This window comes from Salmo trutta, chromosome 4 (assembly GCF_901001165.1).
Source record: "Salmo trutta chromosome 4, fSalTru1.1, whole genome shotgun sequence".
NCBI lineage: Eukaryota > Metazoa > Chordata > Actinopteri > Salmoniformes > Salmonidae > Salmo > Salmo trutta.
In genome coordinates, this window is record NC_042960.1 from 29,380,149 (window position 1) to 29,404,026 (window position 23,878).

Sequence of the window (23,878 nt, forward strand, 5' to 3'; positions counted from 1 at the left end):
TGCTGTGGATGTGTAGCTATGTAGCAGAGCTGTGTATGGACCCTATAACGTTTTCTATACTGTTCCTTCAGAAAGTATTTATACGCCTTGACTTATTCCACATTTTGTTGTGCTACAGCCTGAATTCAAATGGATTACATTGGAAAAAATGCTCACCCATTTACACACAATACCCCATAATGACAAAGTGAAAACGTGATTGAAATTGATTGAAAATGAAATATAGAAATATCTCATTTACATACATATTCACACGCCTGAGTCAATACATGTTAGAATCACCTTTGGCAGCATTTACAGCTGTGAGTCTTTCCGGGTGAGTCTCTAAGAGCTTTAAACACCTGGATTGTATCATATTTGCACATTGTTTATCATATTTGCACATTGGTTGTTGATCATTGCTAGACAGACATTTTCAAGTCTTGCCATAGATTTTCATGCCGATTTAAGTCAAAACTGTAACTTGTCCACTCAGGGACATTCAATGTTGTCTTGGTAAGCAACTCCAGTTTTGCTTACCATTTTAAACCATGTTTTAGGTTATTGTCCTGCTGAAAGGGGAATTTGTCTCCCAGTGTCTGTTGGAAAGCAGACTGAACCTGGTTTTTCTCTAGCATTTTGCCTGTGCATAGCTCTATTTCATTAATTTTTATCCCCCAAAAAACTCCCGTGTCCTTGCCGATGACAAGCATACCCATAACATAGTGCAGCCACCACCATACTTGAAAATATGAAGAGTGGTTCTCAGTGATGTGTTCTGTTGGATTTACCCCAAACATAATGCTTTGTATTCTGGACATAAAATTAATTTCTATGCCATTTATTTTTGCAGTTTTACTTTAGTGCCTTATTGCAAAGAAACCACTACTCAAGGACACCAATAAGAAGAAGAGACTTGCTAGGGCCAAGAAACACGAGCAGTGCACATTAGACTGGTGGAAATCTGTCCTTTGGTCTGATAAGTACAAATGTGAGATTTTTGGTTCCAACCGCTGTGTCTTTGTGAGAGCAGAGTAGGTGAACGGATGATCCCCGCATGTGTGGTTCCCACCGTGAAGCATGGAGGAGGAGGTGTGATGGTGTGGGTGTGCTGGTGACACTGTCTGTGCTTTATTTAGAATTCAAGGCACACTTAACCATCATGGCTACAACAGCATTCGGCCTCGATACGCCATCCCATCTGTTTTGAGCTTAGTGGGACTATCATTTGTTTTTCAACCAGATAATGACCCAACACACCTCCAGGTTGTGTAAGGGCTATTTGACCAAGAAGGAGAGTGATGGAGTGCTGCATCAGATGACCTGGCCTCCACAATCACCCGACCTCAACCCAATTGAGATGGTTTGGGATGAGTTGGACCGTAGAGTGAAGGAAAAGCATCCAACAAGTGCACAGCATATGTGGGAAATCCTTCAAGACTGTTGGAAAAGAATTCCAGGTGAAGTTGGTTGAGAGAATGCCAAGAGTGTGCAAAGCTGTCATCAAGGCAAAGGGTGGCTGCTTTGACAAATCTAAATTATACTTTAATTTGTTCACACTTCTTGGGTTTCTACATGATTCCATATGTGTTACATTATTTCATAGTTTTGATGTCTTCACAATTTTTTACAATGTACGAACTTTTGACTAGTACTGTATACAGTTGAAGTTGGAAGTTTAAATACCCTTAGGTTGGAGTCATTAAAAGTTGTTTTTCAACCACTCCACAAATTTCTTGCTAACAAACTATAGTTTTGGCAAGTCGGTTAGGACATCTACTTTGTGCATGACACAAGTCATTTTTCCAACAATTGTTTACAGACAGATTATTTCACTTATAATTCACTGTGTCACAATTCCAGTGGATCAGAAGTTTACATACACTAAGTTAACTGTGCCTTTAAACAGCTTGGAAAATTCCAGAAAATGATGTCATGGCTTTAGAATCTTCTGATAGGCTAATTGACATCATTTGAGTCAATTGGAGGTGTCCTTGTGGATGTATTTCAAGGCCTACCTTCAAACTCACTTCCTCTTTGCTTGACATCATGGGAAAATCAAAAGAAATCAGCCAAGACCTCAGAAACAAAATTGTAGACCTCCACAAGTCTGGTTCAACCTTGGGAGCAATTTCCAAATGCCTGAAGCTACCATGTTCATCTGTACAAACAATAGTACGCAAGTATAAACACGCAACCATCATACCGCTCAGGAAGGAGACGCGTCCTGTCTCCTGGAGATGAACGTACTTTGGTGCTAAAAGTGCAAATCAATCCCAGAACAACAGAAACTGATCTTTTGAAGATGCTGGAGGAAACAGGTACAAAAGTATCTATATCGGCAGTAAAATGAGTCCTATATCGACATAACCTCAAAGGCCGCTCAGCAAGGTTAGATGCCACTGCTCCAAAACCGCCATAAAAAAGCCAGACTACAGTTTACAACTGCACATGGGGATAAATATTGTACTTTTTGGAGAAATGTCCTCTGGTCTGATGAAACAAAAATTGAACTGTTTGGCCGTAATGACCATTCTTATGTTTGGAGGGAAAAGGGGGAGGCTTGCAAGCCGAAGAACACCATCCCAACCGTGAAGCACAGGGGTGGCAGTGTCATGTTGTGGGTGGGCTTTGCTGCAGGAGGGACTGGTGCACTTCACAAAATAGATGGAATCATGAGGTGGGAAAATTATGTGGATATATTGAAGCAACATCTCAAGACATCAGTCAGGAAGTTAAAGCTTGGTCGCAAGTGGGTCTTCCAAATGGACAATGACCCCAAGCATACTTCCAAAGTTGTGGCAAAATGGCTTAAGGACAACAAAGTCAAGGTATTGGAGTGGCCATCACAAAGCCCAGACCTCAATCCTATAGAAAATTTGTGTGCAGAACTGAAAAAGCGTGTGCGAGCAAGGAGGCCTACAAACCTGACTCAGTTACACCAGCTCTGTCAGGAGGAATGGGCCAAAATTCACCCAACTTATTGTCTGAAGGTTGTGGAAGGCTGCCCGAAACATTTGACCCAAGTTAAACAATTTAAAGGCAAATCTACCAAATACTAATTGAGTGAATGTAAAATTCTGACCCACTGGGAATGTGATGAAAGAAATAAAAGCTGAAAGAAATCATTCTCTCTACTATTATTCGGACATTTCACATTCTTAAAATAAAGTGGTAATCCTAATCCTTTTACTTGGATTAAATGTCAGGAATTGTGAAAAACAGAGTTGAAATGTATTTGGCTAATGTGTATGTAAACTTGGGTATTGGGATTGAGCCTGGGAGTGGGACAGGGTTAGCTAGGGATTGTTTTAGCTCTGCTAACTAGCATCACACTCTGTTAGTGTTACACATTCTGACTGACACCCAGTTACTCAGACTCCGTGCTTCTTTTTCGCCCAGTCAGCTTTCAGTTAGAATACCTCAGACCACACAACCCCCCCTGAGCATTGTCATCCTTGGCATCCATCACCTCTTCTTCCCGTTTGGAACAGTGACATCTCTGATTACATAAGCCCGACGACCGGCCCTCCGCTCTCTCCCTTCTCCCCATCTCTCCCTTTCCACCCTTGTTCATTACCTTCTTTCTGTTCTCTTCCTTCTCTTCCCATTCTCTCCTTTCTTTCCCTTCTCCCCATTCTCTCCCTCTCTCGTCTCCCCCTCCTACCCCTTCTCTGCCTCAGGCCCAGGTCTTGTTCAGTTACCACATAAAGCAGGTTAAGGACAGCTTAACAGGCTTAAACATGGACTTTGGTTGGAACAGTCTGGTCGTCAGTAGTGGTGGTGTTGACTTGTTTGTTTGTTAGTTGGGAGATAGTGTGGGGAATAGTTTGGAGAGGGGGAGATCGAGAGAGAGAGAACAAGGTGGCCCTTGTCAATGCTCGAGCCCTGCAGAGACCACAATGCCTGGCTACTGTCTGTTTCATGCTTGTTCTGCCTGTCTTTTCTCTTTCTCTCTCTCCCTTTTCCTCCCTCTCTCTCTCCCTCTCTACGCCTGCTCAGTGGATAAGCCAATTAGAACCAGGCGGTGAGCTCATTCCGCATCCACGGAGAACGGTGGGCAGTATGAGCTCATCGCTACACAAGTGGAGAGTGAGAGAAAGACAGGGGAGAGAGACAGAAGAGAGAGAGCAAGAGACCCAATGACTGCACAGGTCAGGAGAGGAGACTTGTAGTAAGAGCCACTCCAAAGCTGGTTGAATGTGGCCCTTGTCCCCTCCATGTCTCATCCCGTGTGTGTGTGTGTGTGTGTGTGTGCGTGTGTGTGTGTGTGTGTGTGTGTGTGTGTGTGTGTGTGTGTGTGTGTCACAGGCCTGTCACAGAGTACATTAAGTCATCATCTCCCAGTCAGAAACAAAGCAGATAAGATGGAATGGAACAAGCTCTAATTGAAAGACTGATGGGCAGCTCTGCACATCACACTCACACACAGATGTGGAGATGGAGATACTAGAGGTTATTTCAAGTGTATGAAGTGGATTGCAAATGCGTACACGTGTGTGTACACAGACAAGACAAAAGACGCTACTGAGCTGGGAGGACAGGGGGCAGGAAACCTCTCACTGTTAATTCAGTGTATGAAAACATTTGTTTCCTCACACAGTGTTTGATTTAATATAAACCCCCTCCTCTCCTCCCTCTTATTGATCAGCCATATCTAGTCATGTTCTGTCTGTTCACCAGGCTGTGTTGGCCAGGGGGCACAACTTCAAACACTGTGAAATTGAATGTCTAGACACCCACTGCTCTCACTGCCTCCAGCCAAACCATGTTTTATCAACTGTTACTGAAACAACTTTGGAGAAATAAGTATCTACTGTCTAGGTTCTGTTTGTCTCTCTGATAATTAGGCACCGGCCGCAGAACATACGGGTGCAGATGATTTGCCCCCCCCCCCCCCCCCCCCCACTCCATCTTCCTCTGTGGTGTTACGTTTAGATCTCCCCCCCCCCGTTCTGTGGCTGTGTGAATGGGTAGGGCCCTTTCTGTCTCTCCCCCAGAGCCTCTCTCAGTCGGCATTCATCACATCAGCAGTAACAATGGAGAGGAGCTGTGAGTGTGTCGGGCCACAGCAGGAAAGGAGAAGGGAGGGAGAGAAAGGGGAAGAGGTTAGAGGGAGAGAGCGCTTTGATCTGATGCCTCTCACGTGCCTCCCTCTCTCCCAGGGGAGCCTCCTCTGTCTCTACACGCTGCCATCCCTCACTTCACTCTGGATAATGAGTGTTTTTCTCTTTAGCTCGCCGTCGTTCTTCCCACTCTGTTGCTCTCCCTCCATTGTTATCACTCTACCTCTCTCGTTTCCCACCCCGTATTTTTCCCTCTTCATCAATTCCTCACCGTATCTCTCTTTCCAGCTCTCTGTATCTCTTCTTTTCTTTCTATCTTCCTTCCCTTAATTATTTTTGTTTGTTTGTTTGAGGAAAGATTTAGCCATGCAGTCATGTTGTGTCTATAAAGGTTGTCATCTATGCATTTCTATCTAAAATAACTGGAAAGGAGAACCTAGTCAGTTGCACCACTGAATGCATCTTCCACGTTTAACCCAACCCCTCTGAATTGGAGAGGTGCTAGGTGCTGCTTTAATCAACATCCGGGTTGTTGTTGGGGGTTAACTGCCTTGCTCAAATGCAGAACGGCAGATTTTCCACTTTGCCGGCTTGGGGATTCAAACCAGTGACCTTTCGGTTACTGTCCCAACGCTCTTAACCGCTTGGCTACCTGCCATACCTATAACTGACAGGTACAGTATAGAGGTAGATCACGTTTGATTTAGTCAGTTATTACGCTGTAGGAATATTTCTCCACAATCTCCCCTTGGCTTTAGAAAATCAAGTTGTTCAACAGCCTTAAAAAAACATCTTTGGTAGATACGAGATAAGGTAGTATACGAGAGCATTTCAATTTACCACCCCGTTAATACTCCAAGAAAAAGATGACAGAATATTGCAGAATCCAACCTCAACATGGCAATGTATAATATCGTACAGGTCCATTGTAATACTAATACATATATTGTATTTTTCCCTGCAGAGTCAATCTCTGTTACAACTTAAATGGTATTTTCCTATAGTGCTCTACTGTCTGTTACAGAGATGTATAAATCCAGCCTTGTATGTACAAGACAAACGACCCACTCTCCTTCTCTTCTGTGTGTGTGTGTGTGTGTGTGTGTGTGTGTGTGTGTGCGTGCGTGCGTGCGTGCGTGTGTGATACGTGGTAGTGAGACGGATCCGGGTGTACAGTAGATGGTAGATATTTGCACCTACAGCGAAGCTGTTTTCTCCTCTAGCAGAACTGAGTGATGGTCGTGGAGAGATGACAGGAGGAGAGAAGGTTTCACTGTCTGACTTACGATAATGAACTGGGGTCTCGGCGGGCACAGAAACATGGAAAGGAGAGAAAAGAGCCGGGAGGGAGGGGGGTAAAAGAGCGAGGGAGGGAGTGGAAGGGTGCCAGAGACAAAGGAACTTGAGACGGCTTCATTTCTGCCCCTGAAGTCTCGGGCTAACTGCGCTCTCTTCCTTCTCCTCTCTTTCTCTCTCTCTCTCTCTCTCTCTGCTTCTTTGTGAAATTGGCAAATGTGACAGAACAACAATCCGATACAGTCTGGAACAAGTCAGTAATTGCGGTAGAATCTGGGTCAGACATGCCGTAAGAACATATTTAGTATTTCAGTTTAAAGCTGGGATGATAGTGGTGTTACTGTGGTGTAGTCCTATAAGCATCATGTACAGTAACGAGTCAGACCACACCCTAGTTAGCTGACTAGGCTAGGATGTCTCTTGTCTGTTAGGGAGAACTCCCATGTGGTTGTCCATGATGTGTCTGTCACAGCCCATCTCCCCATCATTAATATTGTCCTTTAGTACAGACCCCCCCCCCCCCCCCCCCCCTCTACTCAGAATCAGCTCAATATGCTGCTCGGTTGTCCTCTTGAGTGCTCTGTCTCCCATGGGACTAGATACTAGCTAACATGCTATTCTGTCAAACCTGGACACGTACACACCCGCACACACACACACGGCAGCCATCCCTACTAGTTTGCTAATTCTCGCTAAACCACCACAATTAGCCATATCAAAGCTCTAACGCTAATGCAATGTATAAGGCGGATTATGTTGGAGTGTTTTTAAGTTTGAATTTCAAGGTCGTATATATTTTCAGTGTTGCCGGATTGTTTTCCTCCCCTCATGACCTTGTTTCACAGTCTTTGCTGCGATGGGTAAAAACCACACACACTCATAAAAAGCCCACATCTCTGGGAGGGACTGGGAGTGTACGTCTCCATCTCACGGTAATGTAGTGCGTGTGTGTGTGTAATATACTGGGGGGGTTTATGGTCTCTATGGTAAAGTTGCTGTGGTGTGGTGATGAATGACGGTCAAGGGGTTGCCAATAACCCTGTGAACACTGTTTCCAAGAGATGGCGGGAGAGAGAGGGATGGCGCCGAGAGAGATGATTACTGTCGTCTTTGAGGAGGAGATGGGCGTCTTCTCGTGAATATCTCAGGGTGTCATGTTTACCAGTCAGACAGGCGGGCACTGTGTGGCTCCTGGTTTGACAGAATGAAACTTCAGCTAGGGGCTTTAGCAGTGAGCGGTGGGGATCGCGCCGGTGCGCTATCTAGCTGCAGATGTTAGTGTGTTAGTGGAGAGAGGAGACGTTCTGATCAGCCCGGATTTGTTCCATTCAGCCTGGGGAAGGGAAAGGATAGAGAGAGGGAAGGAAGGTGGGGACAATGGCGGCCCATTCATCCACAGCAGCCCTCTTTCGTGGAAAGATGAAGGGAGAGCGGGAGGGAGAGAAGGGTGGTGGAACTACACAATAGAGGAAGTAATTAGCATGTTGTCCCAGATAAACCTCGCAGGACGGCAGGAATAACATGCCTGGATAATTGTGCAGATTTACCACTCTGCGTGTGTGTGTGTGTGCTTATGTTTGTGCCTGTGTGTGTCTGTGAGAGAATCGAACAGCTGCAGCACTTGACGTCCAAGCCCCTTCCGATTGCCACAGGAATTGTGTAACTGTGTGTACAGGGGGTGTGAAAGGGTTTCTGATGCAGCCATGGGACTGTATACCACAGCTGTACTGTAACAGCAGAGGAATAGCACAGATGTCGAAGGATAGAGGATAGGAAGAGGGAGGAATTGTCATTCAGAATTAAGGAGCACAAAGGACGATGTTGGACAGACCTTCCACACGAAGGATAGAGGATACTATAGACTTTGCAGGGACACAGCACAGTACATCTGGTGTTCTCTGTATAGTAAATAATGAAATGACAGTGGCACTGGAGACATCAGGAAGTCACATCTCTCTTTTTCTCTCCATCTTCTATCCAGACCCCTTTCTCAATTCAGTTAAATTTAAGGGCTTTATTGGCTCAAATTAAATTTCTCCCACTCTCCCTCAGAAACACACACACGTGAATGTATCTGGGGGGTAGCTTGACTCAGTGTGCCTGACGTGTTGGGTTCTTCTGCACCAATAGGTTTGTCTCTATCTCAGCCTCTCTGCTGTGCCTCAGTCCCTTCTTTCCTCTGTTCCTGGACCATGTCTCCTCTGCCCTCGTCTCCTCTCTTCTGCTCCTACCCTATACAATATGGATGAAAGCCAACGTGAGACACAGTATTCTATCCAGCTCTTATATTCACTCTGCTCTGTCACTTTGCTGGGATGACAGGGATTGAGTTGGAGCTTATAGGATATTTATTTCGCTGTTGGAGAGGCAAGTTCTGTGTTGGAAGCAGTTGGCAGACTTGTTGTCTTTGTTTGATGTTTAAGTGGTCTGATGGAAGATAGCCTGACCTTTCAAATCAATTCATATTGTTTTGAGAGCCTGTTAGATAGTTTCCTCAGTAGTGATTTAATGACTTGCAGGCCATGTTCTACAGTTGAAGTCGGAGGTTTACATACATCTTAGCCAAATACATTTCAACGCAGTTTTTCACAATTCCTGACATTTAATCCAAGTAAAAATTCCCTGTCTTAGGTCAGTTAGGATCACCACTTTATTTTAAGAATGTGAAATTTCAGAATAATAGTAGAGAGAATGATTTATTTCAGCTTTTATTTCTTTCATCACATTCCTAGTGGGTCAGAAGCTTACATACACTCAATTAGTATTTGGTAGCATTGCCTTTAAATTATTTAACTTGGGTCAAACGTTTCGGGTAACCTTCCACAAGCTTCCCACAATAAGTTGGATGAATTTTGGCCCATTCCTCCTGACAGAGCTGGTGTAACTGAGTCAGGTTTGTAGGCCTCCTTGCTCGCACACACTTTTTCAGTTCTGCCAACACATTTTCTATAGGATGAGGTCAGGGCTTTGTGATGGCCACTCTAACAACTAGACTTTGTTGTCCTTAAGCAATTTTGCAACAACTTTGGAAGTATACTTGAAGTCATTGTCCATTTGGAAGACCCATTTGCGCCCAAGCTTTAACTTCCTGACTGATGTCTTGAGATGTTGCTTCAATATATCCACATAATTTTCCTACCTCATGATGCCATCTAGTTTGTGAAGTGCACCAGTCCCTCCTGCAGCATTGCACCCCCACAACATGATGCTGCCACACCCGTGCTTCACGGTTGGGATGGTGCTCTTCGGCTTACAAGCCTCCCCCTTTTCCTCCAAACATAACGATGGTCATTATGGCCAAACAGTAATATTTTTGTTTCATCAGACCAGAGGACATTTCTCCAAAAAGTACGATCTTTGTCCCCATGTGCAGTTGCAAACCATAGTCTGGCTTTTTTTATGGCAGTTTTGGAGCAGTGGCTTCTTCCTTGCTGAGCGGCCTTTCAAGTTATGTCAATATAGGACTCGTTTTACTGTGGATATAGATACTTTTGTACCTGTTTCCTCCAGCATTTTCACAAGGTTCTTTGCTGTTGTTCTGGGATTGATTTGCACTTTTTGCACCAAAGTACGTTCATCTCTAGGAGACAGAACGCGTCTCCTTCCTGAGCGGTATGACGGCTGCGTGGTCCCATGGTGTTTATACTTGCGTACTATTGTTTGTACAGATGAACATGGTACCTTCAGGCATTTGGAGGTTTACCATTTTATTTCTGAGGTCTTGGCTGATTTCTTTAGATTTTCCCATGATGTCAAGCAAAGAGGCACAGAGTTTGAAGGTAGGCCTTGAAATACATCCACAGGTACACCACCAATTGACTCAAATTATGTCAATTAGCCTATCAGAAGCTTCTAAAGCCATGGCATAATTTTCTGGAATTTTCCAAGCTGTTTAAAGGCACAGTCAACTTAGTGTATGTAAACTTCTGACCCACTGGAATTGTGATACAGTGAATTATAAGTGAAATAGTCTGTCTGTAAACAATTGTTGGAAAAATTACTTGTGTCATGCACAAAGTAGATGTCCTAACCGACTTGCCAAAACTATAGTTTGTTAACAAGACATTTGTGAAGTGGTTGAAAAATTAGTTTTAATGACTCCAAGCTAAGTTCATGTAAACTTCCGACTTCAACTGCACATTAGCTTCTTTAATTGTCCACATAGGACATGAAGTGAATTTGCGGAATTGTTTTCATGACAAACCACCAGTCAGCCGAATGAAGAGCTCCACTCTTGGCCTACTCCGTCATGTTAATGATTGTTGCTAGTGCTACCTCTCCTCCTCCATCTCTCTTTCTCCATAACCCTCTCTCTCTACCTCCTTTTTCTCTGACCAACTCCAGGCACAACAATCTTGTAATGGATGTTCTCTCTCTCTCTCTCTCTCTCTCTGTCTCCTTTTCTTTCCCCCTCCCCCTATCATCCTCACTGGCTCCATTTCAAGACAGCAGACAATTAGTCAGAACAAAGGGCCTGTGTTATTACCAGCGTTGATGAAGGGCTTTGCCACTATCCAGGTGGGGCCTCCACTCTTGTTGCTATTTGCATGGATTAGAAACCATCCCAATTGGTTGTCCATGTCCTCCAAACATCTTTCATGCACACACACACACGGTTCCAGCTCCCTGGTTAGGCCACTAATGGTGTTTTATAGCTAGCGTTAATGTGTCACTAAGTGGAGGTGTTGAGTCCTAATGGCTCTCACAACGTGTGTCGTTACTCTTCCAGTCCCAGTGACACCAGACCCATCCAGACCCAGACACTTATTAAGTTATCCCCATCGGCTTCGTTAACACCACTGGCCCTGTCCCTGCCTGGTCCTGTCTCAATGTTCCTACCTGTCTGCGTCGCTTAAATGTTCAGGTGAGTGGCACAAATTTCAATGGCTTGGGCCAGGACACATTTCTCTTAACATCTGCCCTACTGTATTGAATCACTATTCCACATCCTCATTAAGTGCAAATAACCCTCTTAGCCTTTGGCCTGGCATGGGTTGTCACCAGCTCCCACCATCTCTCACATCACAGTGTGCTGCCTACCTGTTTAGGCTTCTTGGCTCCTCCTTCGCGCCACTCTGGGCAAGTACAGGAAGCTGAGCCTTCCTGAGTCTCCTGCCCTCATATATGGTCCATTATACCTGGGCTAAGTAGATATACTGCCTGGGATTGGACTTCAGGAGCAGACACACCTGCCGTGGGAGGACGGGTATCTGTTGGCCTACTTTATACACAATGTGTGTCTTTAAGCTGAGATAGTTGGGAAGGAGGGGGGAGAGAGATGGAGATAACGGAAAGGAGCAGGGAGCAAAAAAGGTGTTTCTCTGAATGGGAGCGAGATGTGCGAGAGATATTGATAGAGAGAGAGATGTGTTAGAGGTGTTTCTCTGAACAGATCATAAGCTGGTTTCATCTCTCTCTCTCTCTCTCTCTCTCTCTCTCTCTCTCTCTCTCTCTCTCTCTCTCTCTCTCTCTCTCTCTCTCTCTCTCTCTCTCTCTCTCTCTCTCTCTCTCTCTCTCTCTCTCTCTCTCTCTCTCTCTCTCTCTCTCTCTGTGGTGGTGAAATCACTGCCATGTGTCAAAGATATATCAAATGCCAGCTAAAATAAGATGGGGGAATCTACCGCACCGATACGTTTAAGAGGTGAACTTTCACTCCTCTTAACCTGTTACATTGAATCATTGTGAGCGTTCTAAACGGTGGCCGAACGGCTCGATAAGTCATTAACAGCTGGTTCTATTATGTAACATGGTTCAGTCACACTGTCACCGTCACACCGCTCAGCTGTCTCTGAGCCACAGAGAGTAGTGTAGAAAGATCAAAACAACGACTGAACATTGAGTCAAGAATCTTGGGGGAAATTTGAAAGGACACCTACTTCTCCATGTGGCTCTGGCTGAAAGTATTGCTGTGTAATGTGAAAAGGAAATGTTCTAATCCCTTGTAGCCTGTAAGAGGTCGCTAGTTTCTCCTGGAAATATTGGGTATTACAGGGAAACTCCTGGCACTTCACTGTATACTCCATGTGTATGTGATCCAACCCTATAGAGCAGCATCTTTGTTGTGTGTCCTATACGATGATGGGAGCAGTTGATTGGTATGCAGTGTGGTGGTAATGTCATGAATACCTTGCCTGCTACCTCTGATGGAACTTGTCTGTTTGTTTCTGTGTGCACATGTGTACAGTACAGTACTGGTGATGTATGTGCACAATGATGCCAGCCTTTGTATTTTATTTTGGTGTGCGTGTGTGTGTGTGTGCGCTCACATTAGCATACCTTAGCATCCTCTGTTCTGGCCTACTCAGCAGACCTGTCCTTCTGTCTGTCTTTGCCATTATCAGTCAGTCACCATGGCCCCAGGGAAGTGCCCTCTGCCCACATGTCTGTGCCTGCCCACCATCTACCCTGCTAGCACTGCCAGGCCTATCACTCACCCCTCTCCTCCCTGGCAGAGCAGGCAGGGGCGGAGAGAAGGGGGGGGGACAGTAGTGTTTTCCACAAGTACGTAGACAAGCCAGCCAAATAGAAACAGTAGCCAGCCACCCAGTAGCCAGCCACCCAGTAGCCAGCCCTCTGCCCCCCCTGAGTTAGACATTTTTTGCCTAAGGAGCTCTATTTTGGTGGCCTCTGGTACGTTCCAATTTGCCTGGCTGCCCAAACTCCTTGCTACGCCCGCAGACGTTAGTTTCTTCTCCATAGTGAACCTGGATCTGAGTAGCTCCCCGACGATTGCTAGAACGCAAACACATTAGAACCGTTCTGATTGGTCCCAGAAACCGATGGGCCAGATCCAGATCGCACTTGGGTAAAGCAGCTTTGTTACTCTGATTGGTTAGAAATGATCCAATCGCTGATGACTTTGTTTTGTACAACAGCGTGAGTTTTAGTTGCCAGGCAACATTCTAATGCCTTGATTCCATCTGAAATACACAGCAAAATTATTGAATACTTTATCAAGTATACCTCCCAGATATATATATATATATATTTTTTATTGTGGTATTGTGTAGAAAGACATGACTTTACAATTTAAATGACTGAAAATATATTAATTCAGAGGATTGTTAGTTGTTTTGGATATTGTCTAAGCGTATGATCATTACTATTTACTAAGAGAACATTAAACTTTTTTAACATTTAACTAGTCTTCTCTTGAGATGAAAGTGTTATTTACAGTTTTACTGCAATATATAAATTGCCACAATGATGTTTGTTCTTCAAATTATGTATTTTACTAAAACAGAAGTCAGTAGCCCACATTATCTTGAAAATTACAGGTTTCTATTTTTAAGGTTTTCACTCTCACAGTCACACTTTTCAATGGAAAAACAACAAAATTGGACATTATAAGTCCACAACAATGCTTAAACCACATCAGGAGACAATTTTTGAGGTCTGGGAAAAATCTGAGAAATGTAGATTTTTGGGTGTATTTTTTATTTGTTTTTCACCTTTATTTAACCAGGTAGGCCAGTTTAGAACAAGTTCTCATTTACAACTGCGACCTGGCCAAGATAAAGCAAAGCAGTGCGACAAAAACAACACAGAGTTACACATGGGATAAACAAACGTACAGTCAATAACACAATAGAAAAATCTGAATACTGTGTGTGCAAATGAAGTAAGGAGGTAAGGCAATAAATAGGCCAATAGTGGCGAAGTAATTACAATTTAACAATTTACACTGGAGTGATATGTGTGCAGATGAGGATGTGCAAGTAGAAATACTGGTGTGCAAAAGAGCAGAAAAACAAAAACAAATATGGGTATGAGGTAGGTAGTTGGTTGGATGGATGGGCTATTTACAGATGGGCTGTGTACAGCTGCAGCGATCGGTAAGCTGCTCTGACAGCTGACGCTTAAAGTTAGTGAGGGGGATATAAGTCTCCAACTTCAGGGATTCAGTGATAGTTACCTTTTAATTCAAGTGTGTACCTAGCATGAGGCTATTGTTTAGCATTTTGTTTTGTATGGCACATGTGATGGAAGAGTTTGCAAAACAAATAGCGACTAGATTGATGAAAATAATCATGATATAATTCTGCCAGGTAAGCATATGCTACTTTGTAGTTAACATTTAATTGAAAAGATTTTTGGGATAGCCTTTCGGTCTACCAGAATACTTTTTTTCATTAGCATCATTGCTAACAGCGCACCGCGCACACACGGATAAGGGCATTCCTGTTGCCTCGTCAGAAAGTTGCAGGAAATACGAATCACTGATGAACGGCTCTCACACCGATGCTATTTGGTAGGCTACACTGACTGACGAGACGAGAGTCACTCACTTTAGCGTCACTGTCTGCCAAGCCCTGGCGACATCCTAGGAAATCCTTTGGTTTACTTGTCCCGATGCGATTACCTTGGACATGGCTCAGAGCTACAGCTGTCTGTCTGTTACGGTCTGTAGTTGGCTTTGTGACAAGGGGAGGCACTTTACCCCATTTACAAAGGGTTGGGTTGGACACTTGATGAAGCCTAGGCCTACATCTGTCAAATCAAAGAGGTCTACATTCATTAAGGCTTTATCTGTCTACCAGCCAACTGCTCTATATGCAGGGTGGGAGTGGTGGGTTGGATGCCATCTTTCACCTGCTAAGTTAATGTTGTTAGTTACGTGTGCATTTAGCTCAGGGCAAGGCCATACTATCTCAAATATCCGTCCACTGTCTACATCAGCAACCCGCCAAATGTCCTGAGTGAGTGTACTCGACGAGAGCACTATGTGGCACAGCCCACTCTCTTTCTCTGCCCATGTCTCTAATAGTGTGGAAGAGGTGAACAAAAGGATTGTTGTCTATCAACAATGACAAGCCACCTGTGTCTGACAACTTGGATGGGCAATTTTTAAGGATGATAGCGGACTATATTGCCCCCCTATTTGCCATCTCTCCAATCTAAGCCTACAGGAAAGTATGTGCCCTCAGCCCTGGAGGGAAGCAAAAGTCACCCCGCTACCCAAGAATAGCGATGTACCCTTTTACTGGGTCAAACAGCCGACCAATTGTATTTGGGACAAACCATTCACTAAACCCTAAACCTCAACTAAATCGTGGAATTAATAATGTAGACTTTGAGCAAGTTGAAACTAAACTGCTTGGTGTAACCCTGGATTGTAAACTGTTATGATCAAAGCATATCGATGCAACGGTAGCTAAGATGGGGAGAGGTATGTCCGTAATAAAGCACTGCTCTACCTTCTTAACAATGCTATCAGCAAAACAACTACTGTCCAGTCATATGGTCAAGTGCCACAAAGAAGACATAGGCAAATTACAGTTGGCCCAGAACAAAGCAGCACAGCTAGCCCTTAAATGTACACAGAGAGCTAACATCAATTACATGCATGTCAATCTCTCAAAAGTAGAGGAGAGACTGGTTGCATCACTACTTGTCTTTTGTGAGAGGTATTGGCATGTTGAAAGCACCCAGCTCTCTGTTGAAATGACTAACACATAGCTCAGACACCCACAAGACATGCCAACGGGGGTCTCTTCACAGTCCCCAAGTCTAGAATAGACTCCGGGAAACGCATAGTACTGCACAGAGCCATGACTACATGGAACTCCATTCCGCATCAAGTAACTCATGCAAGCATTCAAATTTTGGCTTTTGAGATCGGAGACAAAATTCTCATGTCGTTGCCTACTTGGGGCTCACGGCCGTCACCGACGCCCGTTTAATGTGAGCGGGTCAGAGACGGGCTACCGAACCCGTCTTTGAGTAGTCCCAGAGGTCCAGATATTTTCAAACATGTTTGACTTTATCGGCTCCAAATCTGCAACGCTCTCGTAGTGTGAGATGTGCACCAAACACGTTTTTTTTAGAACGGTGATCAGCAAACGCCAATGAGAGCTCGCCAGAGAAGAAGCCAGTGAGGATGATGATGTTGTTTCGCATCACCCATAATGTGTAGACTCTCGAGCAGGAGCGATGGCCACTTGTATGTGTTTGTACTTGCCTTTAACCAAAGCCAAAGTGTCAAATCATTACAGCTCTGTATGGCAAGCATTAATATTTCACTGAAAAGTTTTATGAGTCTGCTTTGAGCCACAGCTCGTTCTGGCCACGTTAACAATCTAGTGACATCATCACTTCATTGTTTTTTTTTGCGAGACAGCATGGCTTCGAGAATCCTCACGACCAAGTGAAGAATCTTGTAGTGTGTTGAACCCCGTCTGTGCCACATCGTTTAGTGTGCGCACCACTACGTTGGCAAGACAAAAGAACTACAGGAAGACAGTCGTTTAATGTGAGTCTCAGCGATGTTAGGATTTTGAAAGTCGTGTAGTGTACACCCAGCATTATGGAACAACAAGGACTGTGAAGAGACACACACACATAGGCAGACACATGTACATACTTACACTACAAGATTTCCCTCGACTAACCTGTACCCCCGCACTAGGTACCATGTACCCCCTGTATATAGCCTCGTTATTGTCATTTTATTGTGTTACTTTTATAAAAATGTTTACTTTAGTTTATTTAGTAAATATTTTCTTAACTCTATTTCTTGAACTGCATTGTTGGTTAAGGGCTTGTAAGTAAGCGTTTCACGATAAGGTTGTATTCGGCGCACGTGACAAATAAGATTTGATTGAATTTTGACACACGCTAACACACGCGCTCTACACACATTTACATTTAAGTCATTTAGCAGACGCTCTTATCCAGAGCGACTTACAAATTGGTGCATTCACCTTATGATATCCAGTGGAACATACAGTTGTGTGTTGTTGTATAGTGGTATTATATATTTAGTGGTCTAATGATGTTATGTGATGTACTGTTTTGTTTGTGCCTTAATGTGCCTTAATGTATTTGGGCTAATGGGGATCCATAATAAATATAAATCACATTTCCCTCCTCTCTCTCGCTGTCGTGTTGGTTGGACCTAGAGGAATATTGATGCTTGTGTTCCATCGAGGAGATTACTTTCGTTTTTTTGTGTGGCGGTTGCCATCCAAACTGTCAATCCAGCTAATTTCATCATCACCCTGCCTTTGAGATATTACATGACCAGCTGATGCGTGTGTGTGTGTGTGTATGTGTGTATGAGCATGTGTGTGCGCTTCTGCGTGTGTATGTGTGTGTGCTTGTGCATGTGTGTGTGTGTGTCATGGAGATTTGAATATTTTGTCTCGGGGGGGTTTGGGGAGGAGGTGAACATCCCCACTCAAGGATGTGGGGCAGCTCAGCCACACACACACACACGCAGCGGCAGCCCTAATGCAATCAGTCTGCCAGAGCAGAGATGCTGAGAGCAATCCTTTCACGTTACAGAACTATGCGTGGGTGGCTGGTTGGCAGAACGTACCCCCTTTCTCTTCTCCCTTTCCTCTCTCCCCTCCCTGTTCCTCTCTCTCTCTCGCTCCGTCCCTCACCCCTTTGATAACATCTTCCCTTGTTTCAGATTGTTTGATAAGACTGTATTAATGGCGGTCTCCTATCCTGTTTTGTCTCTATGTTACAGTGTTGCCTGGCTTTGCCCCACCATCACCATCTCTCCCCCTCCATGAGTCTGGGTACTATTCCACCCCCCCCCCCCCCCCCCAGTCCCCTGATAAGATCTATACATCAGGCAGCCTGCAGAGCTCTCTAGCTGAGCTCTGAACAGCATCTGTAGGGAGGCAAATTGAGTTGAGGCCTCCCGGCCCTCAGAGAGTTAGCTAGAGATAGAGGGGAAGCAGATGCGTTACAGACGCACACTGTCAATGACATTAGTCCTGTGTTCTGAGCCTCTAATGGAATCAGGCTGTTTAGTCCTGAGAACTATGTTGTTGTTTATTCTAGACTCCCTAGAACACACAGTGCTGAGACTTACTCACTACAAATCTTGAAGCGTAGAGACACACACACACATTATTTCTCCCATGTACTGTCCTCTCTTTAAACTCCATATCTCCATTAGCTCACTAATAATAATAATAATAATAATAATAATAATAATAGACACGAGAGAGAGAGGGTGAATGAGAGGGAGAGAGCGAGTGAAAGAGAGAGAGAGAGAGAGAGCTACTGCTCGTCTGACAGTGATGGAGACAGCCATCCTGAGTCAGAGTCAGAGAGAGGAATGGAGAGTGAGGTTGAGAAAGCCAGCCAGCCAGCAGACAGACTGTATCTATGCAGAAGTGCTCCTGTCACTAATGAAAAAGTAGGGTTCCGCCGGCTAAGTGTGCACTTTGAAACTGTCTGTGTTAATATTCAACTATCAAGCAGAGAGACCGGGAGGGAGCGAAACAGGCCGTGGGCTTGAAAGATACACCGCGGTCGGCAATGTGGAGCAGCAGATGCCTGCTGTACATGCTCCCTTCATCGATCTGTCTTTCAGTCTCTTTCTCTCCCTCTGTCTGTCTTTATGACAAGGTCCTTTTCTCCTTCAGTTATGTTCTCTCTCTCTCTCTCTCTCTCTCTCTCTCTCTCTCTCTCTCTCTCTCTCTCTCTCTCTCTCTCTCTCTCTCTCTCTCTCTCTCTCTCTCTCTCTCTCTCTCTCAGTGCTCTTTGTCTGTCTGTCTTTCAGCCAGGTGTCTGATGGTTCTGTTTTGGTACTTTGCGTAAGCACACATTATTTGTTATTGAGACCATAGCAGCTGTTGCTGTGAACATGTTGACCTGGGGTTACGACACACTTCACCCCGAGGCACACGTATCCTGTCGAGTTCAGAGCCTGTTAGAGCAAGCCCACTCTTGTGTGTTTATCTCTGTCTGTCTGTCTGTCTGTCTGTCTGTCTGTCTGTCTGTCTGTCTGTCTGTCTGTCTGTCTGTCTGTCTGTCTGTCTGTCTGTCTGTCTGTCTGTCTGTCTGTCTGTCTGTCTGTCTGTCTGTCTGTCTGCCTGCCTGCCTGCCTGCCTGCCTGCCTGCCTGCCTGCCTGCCTGCCTGCCTGCCTGCCTGCCTGCCTGCCTGCCTGCCTGCCTGCCTGCCTGCCTGCCTGCCTGCCTGCCTGCCTGCCTGCCTGCCTGCCTGCCTGCCTGCCTGCCTGCCTGCCTGCCTGCCTGCCTGCCTGCCTGCCTGCCTGCCTGCCTGCCTGCCTGCCTGCCTGCCTGCCTGCCTGCCTGCCTGCCTGCCTGCCTGCCTGCCTGCCTGCCTGCCTGCCTGTCTGTCTGTCTGTCTGTCTGTCTGCCTGCCTATCTGATTCAAAACACTGACTCACACACACACACACACAGCCTATCGCGAGTGTGTTGGTGATGGTAAACAGTGCCAGGGGTCCAGATGACACACGCTGCTGGGTAGGTGTTAGTGTTCTGTTCTCACATAGAGAGCTCTCACACCCACCCACCCAGTAGACACCACTGTGATCACGTTCGTATCTATTTCATATCAACACAAACCTGATATTATAGCTACAGAAACGTTGTCCTCTCAGCAGAGAGTGGTTTCTCCGACTTGGCCCATGCTATTGTCACTCCCTTGAGACCTGCAGGTCCGTTTAACACTCAGGTCAAGGGGATTTCAAACTACCTTAACGATGGAAATAGCCTACCTCTAGATTGTGTGTTTACACTGAATACAGTGCAAGCTGTGAATACCAGTCATTGCCATTAAAACATAAACCATGGATCAGCTGAATGTTGTGCTGTGCTACTGCTGTAAGGAAGACATTGCTATTTGCTTTGCTACTCAACAAATTCAGATGGTGACACAGTGCCACCTAGTGCAATTTTCAGGGTTTTACACACGCTTTCTCACTGGGCGTCAAGCAACACTGTGTACATGGGCTTTTATTTACATCCCAAATAACAAACAACTTTTAACACTGTATATCTCCATGTGTCTAAATGATGAGTACACTGACATGTCCTTCTCTCTCTCTCTCTCTCTCTCTCTCTCTCTTGCAGAAGGAGCTCAGTCTTCCGAGGAGGGGGAGTTTGTAAGTACCCATAGCCATTCCATCTCTATTCTTGATTCACTTCTCCAGCCTTGCCAAGGGCAGAGGCGTCTTTCTCTCTGTCGGCCTGTAAACAGGAAGCCTTGCACTGAACCGGGCTCTGTAGAATCCTGCAAGGACTCCATTGTGCGTCCTGTGACTGTGTAACACAGCCTTGAAGAGCAGCGGGAAGGAGAAAGTTAACTCTTTCCGTGAGACTCTTTCTGTGCTGAGGAGGATTTGTGGGTTCAGGGTTGGGCCAGATACTTGGGCCTGGTCTGCGAGCTCCTCCATCCAAACATGTATTTAAAAAAAATATATATATATTATTAAGGGCTACATTGAAACCGACATTGGTTGGGCTCTCTAGATCTCTGTCGCTAAGATAAGAGAGGGAGAGAGAGGGATCTGCTGAAAGAAAGATGATTAGTCTAAAATAAAATGTGATAGAGGGAAGTCTGGGTAGAGAGAGGAGGGAAAAGGGGACTGCTGTAGCCAGTCCGTGCTCTCTCAGATCTACACTGGGCTCCAGAGGCTCTCTCTCTTTTTCTCTTTCATTTTCTCTTTTACGGTCATAGCACAGACTGTCAAGCTCTGTCAAACCCTGGACAACCTCATGGCATTATGCAGACACGACGGCAGCATATGATACAGCATGTTATGGAGTGGGCGGGCAGGCGTGTTAATTCCACAGGGTTTAATACACTTTCTGTCTCTTTGTCTCCATGGACACACAGCACATCCCATTGGGATTCAGTTTATTTCCATATTCCCATTGTCAGAATCCTGTATCCCCATACATCACATGGTAAAGGCATATCTCAACATGTCTATGAGAGAAGAGGTATCCAGTTTAACGGTGTCCGTTAAAGTAAAAGCTTTGACGTTTGAAAGTTGACGTAGCAAAAGATGCTTTTGCAATTCCATCAAAGTTGTATTTTGAGGTCAAGGTGGGATTTCACAACTAACTGCCTTGTCAAGAAAGAGAACAGTACCAGTACGGTCTGAAGGGTAAAAGTGGAAGCTCATTGGGATGGGCAGAACAGGCCTGTTGCTCTACAGTCTCACCTTCTCTCTGTAACAGCTTAGTGTCCACAGTGGATGCTGCTGGCCTATATATAATTCTGTGCCAGCCAGTCACCGGCTCTGCTCTGAAAAGTAACCCAAAAACAAACACAACACAAAAGTTGTGTCTTTTTATCTCTTATTTCCCACAGTGTCTTTGAAGACAGGCCTGCCTTGTGAGTGTGTGCGCGCATGCGTTCACTTGACCGGTGAGCAGAGCAGAACAGAGCTAGGAGATTCCAGGTAGCTTTTGGGCCTCCCATGTGTATCAAGAATGGTCCACCACCCAAAGGACATTCAGCCAACTTGACACAACTGTGGGAAGCATTGTAGTCAACATGGGCCAGCATCCCTGTGGAACAATTTCAACACCTTGTGGAGTCCAGGCCCCTGCTACAGCAACAGTGATGGGAAATTTAAAATATATAGTTTTACTTCACTCATGTCCTCTTGCACTCATGCTCGCTCCCACACACACACACACACACACACACACACACACACACACACACACACACACACACACACACACACACACACACACACACACACACACACTGACAGTCTCATATCCTGTAGACAGTGGTCATACGTCAGTCCACTAATCAGGCTGGATTAGTTTAGTGATGCTCCAGCGCTACGCTAGCAATAACCATAGCCCCTACTGTAGCCTCTTTGATCCAAACCCATTGTCCCTGTCCGTGACCAGGCATGTGAACTGTGTTCAACCCCTGCGTAGGCAGGCTCCCTCACCAGGGACACTTGTGTCCCTCTGATTCCCCGAACAGAGATTGGGGATAGGAGAGAACAGGGGGATGAGGGGTGGAGAGAGGAGGTGGGGGATAGCTCGCCAAAATAAGGTAGGGGCGACAGCTGCACCTCCCACAGGGTCTTGTGATATCATGAGAATGCTCTGTGCCTGCCTGCTGGGCGTGTTAGTGCTGTGTGTCAGTGTTTTCTGGAGCTCTCTCTCTCTGTCTGTACTCTACCGCTCAGACAACTCCAGTGTGTGTGAGAGTGACCGTAGCTCAGGCTGTATGCCCCCTCTCTCTCTCTCTCTCTCTCTCTCTCTCTCTCTCTCTCTCTCTCTCTCTCTCTCTCTCTCTCTCTCTCTCTCTCTCTCTCTCTCTCTCTCTCTCTCTCTCTCTCTCTCTCTCTCTCTCTCTCTCTCTCTCTCTCTCTCTCTCTCTCTCTCTCTCTGGCTGAAGAAGCAGTGACCAGGGTCAAGCTTTCACTTTGGACACTACTGTTCGACAGTCACAGAGCGCAGTCAAATCTCCAGGACACTGCTATGAACCAGAGGACAAACTGACAAGCCATCCCCAGGATTGGGGCTCTTAGCTTGGGGATACTGCCTGCGGAGGAATTATGTGAGGCTATTCAAACCAATGCTGACCTATACTTGACCTCTCTCTGTGTGTGTGTGTGTGTGTGTGTGTGTGTGTGTGTGTGTGTGTGTGTGTGTGTGTGTGTGTGTGTGTTTAGAAGACAGGGGGTTGCTTGGAGAGTGTTTCTGAATGGTTTGATGTTATTATAGCTGGATCAGGGAGAGACAGATAGTGTGTGTGTTTGTTAGAGATGGATAGTGTCTATGTGCTAGTGTGTGTGACTCAGCAGCAGTGATAAGCTGTTATGAGCCCTGCTCTGTGTCAGTACAGAGCACTGAGAACACTGTAGCCTAGATACCTGACATACATTGCGTTCGGAAAATATTCAGACCCCTTTACTTTTTCCACACGTTACAGTCTTATTCTAAAATTTATGAAATACTTTTTTTCCTCATCAACCTACACACAATACCCCATAATGACAAAGCGAAAACAGATGACTTAAAAAAAATAATAATACATATTTCCATAAGTATTCAGACCCTTTGCTTTGAGACTCAAAATTGAGCTCAGGTGCATCCTATTTACATTGATCATCCTTGAGATGTTTCTACAACTTGATTCGAGTCCACCTGAGGTAAATTCAATTGATTGGACATGGTTTGGAAAGGCACACACCTGTCTATATAAGTTCCCACAGTTGACAGTGCATGTCAGAGCAAAAACCAATCCATGAGGTTGAAGGAATTGTCTGTAGAGCTACGAGACAGGATTGTGTCAAGGCACAGATCTGGGGAAAGGTACCAAAACATTTATGCAGTATTGAAGGACCCCAAGAGCACAGTGGCCTTCATCATTCTTAAAAGGAAGAAGTTTAGATCCACCAAGACTATTCCTAGAGCTGGCCACCTGGCCAAACTGAGCTGTCGGGGGAGAAGGGCCTTGGTCAGGAAGGTGACCAAGAACCCAATGGTCACTCTGACAGAGCTCCAGAGTTTATCTGTGGAGCTGGGAGAACCTTCCAGAAGGACAACCATCTCTGCATCACTCCACCAATCAGGCCTTTATGGTAGAGTGGCCAGACGGAAGCCACTCCTCAGTAAAAGGCACATGACAGTCCGCTTGGTGTTTGCCAAAAGGTACCTAACGGACTCAGACCATGAGAAACAAGATTCTCTTGTCTGATGAAACCAAGCTTGAACTCTTTGGCCTGAATGCCAAGAGTCACGTCTGGAGGAAAGCTGGCACCATCCCTATGGTGATGCATGGTGGT

At 45.3% G+C, this 23,878-nt stretch overlaps 1 protein-coding gene across 8 annotated transcripts in view; it reads left to right on the forward strand.

The window, feature by feature from the left end:
• Positions 1–23,878, forward strand: part of LOC115192201 (microtubule-associated serine/threonine-protein kinase 2) — a 278,871-nt gene that overhangs the window by 129,782 nt on the left and 125,211 nt on the right. For all 8 annotated transcript variants that reach the window (XM_029750428.1, XM_029750429.1, XM_029750430.1 and 5 more), the window contains one exon: positions 20,184–20,215. In XM_029750428.1, the coding sequence (XP_029606288.1) occupies positions 20,184–20,215 (32 nt within the window). The remainder of the gene's footprint in view (positions 1–20,183; positions 20,216–23,878) is intronic.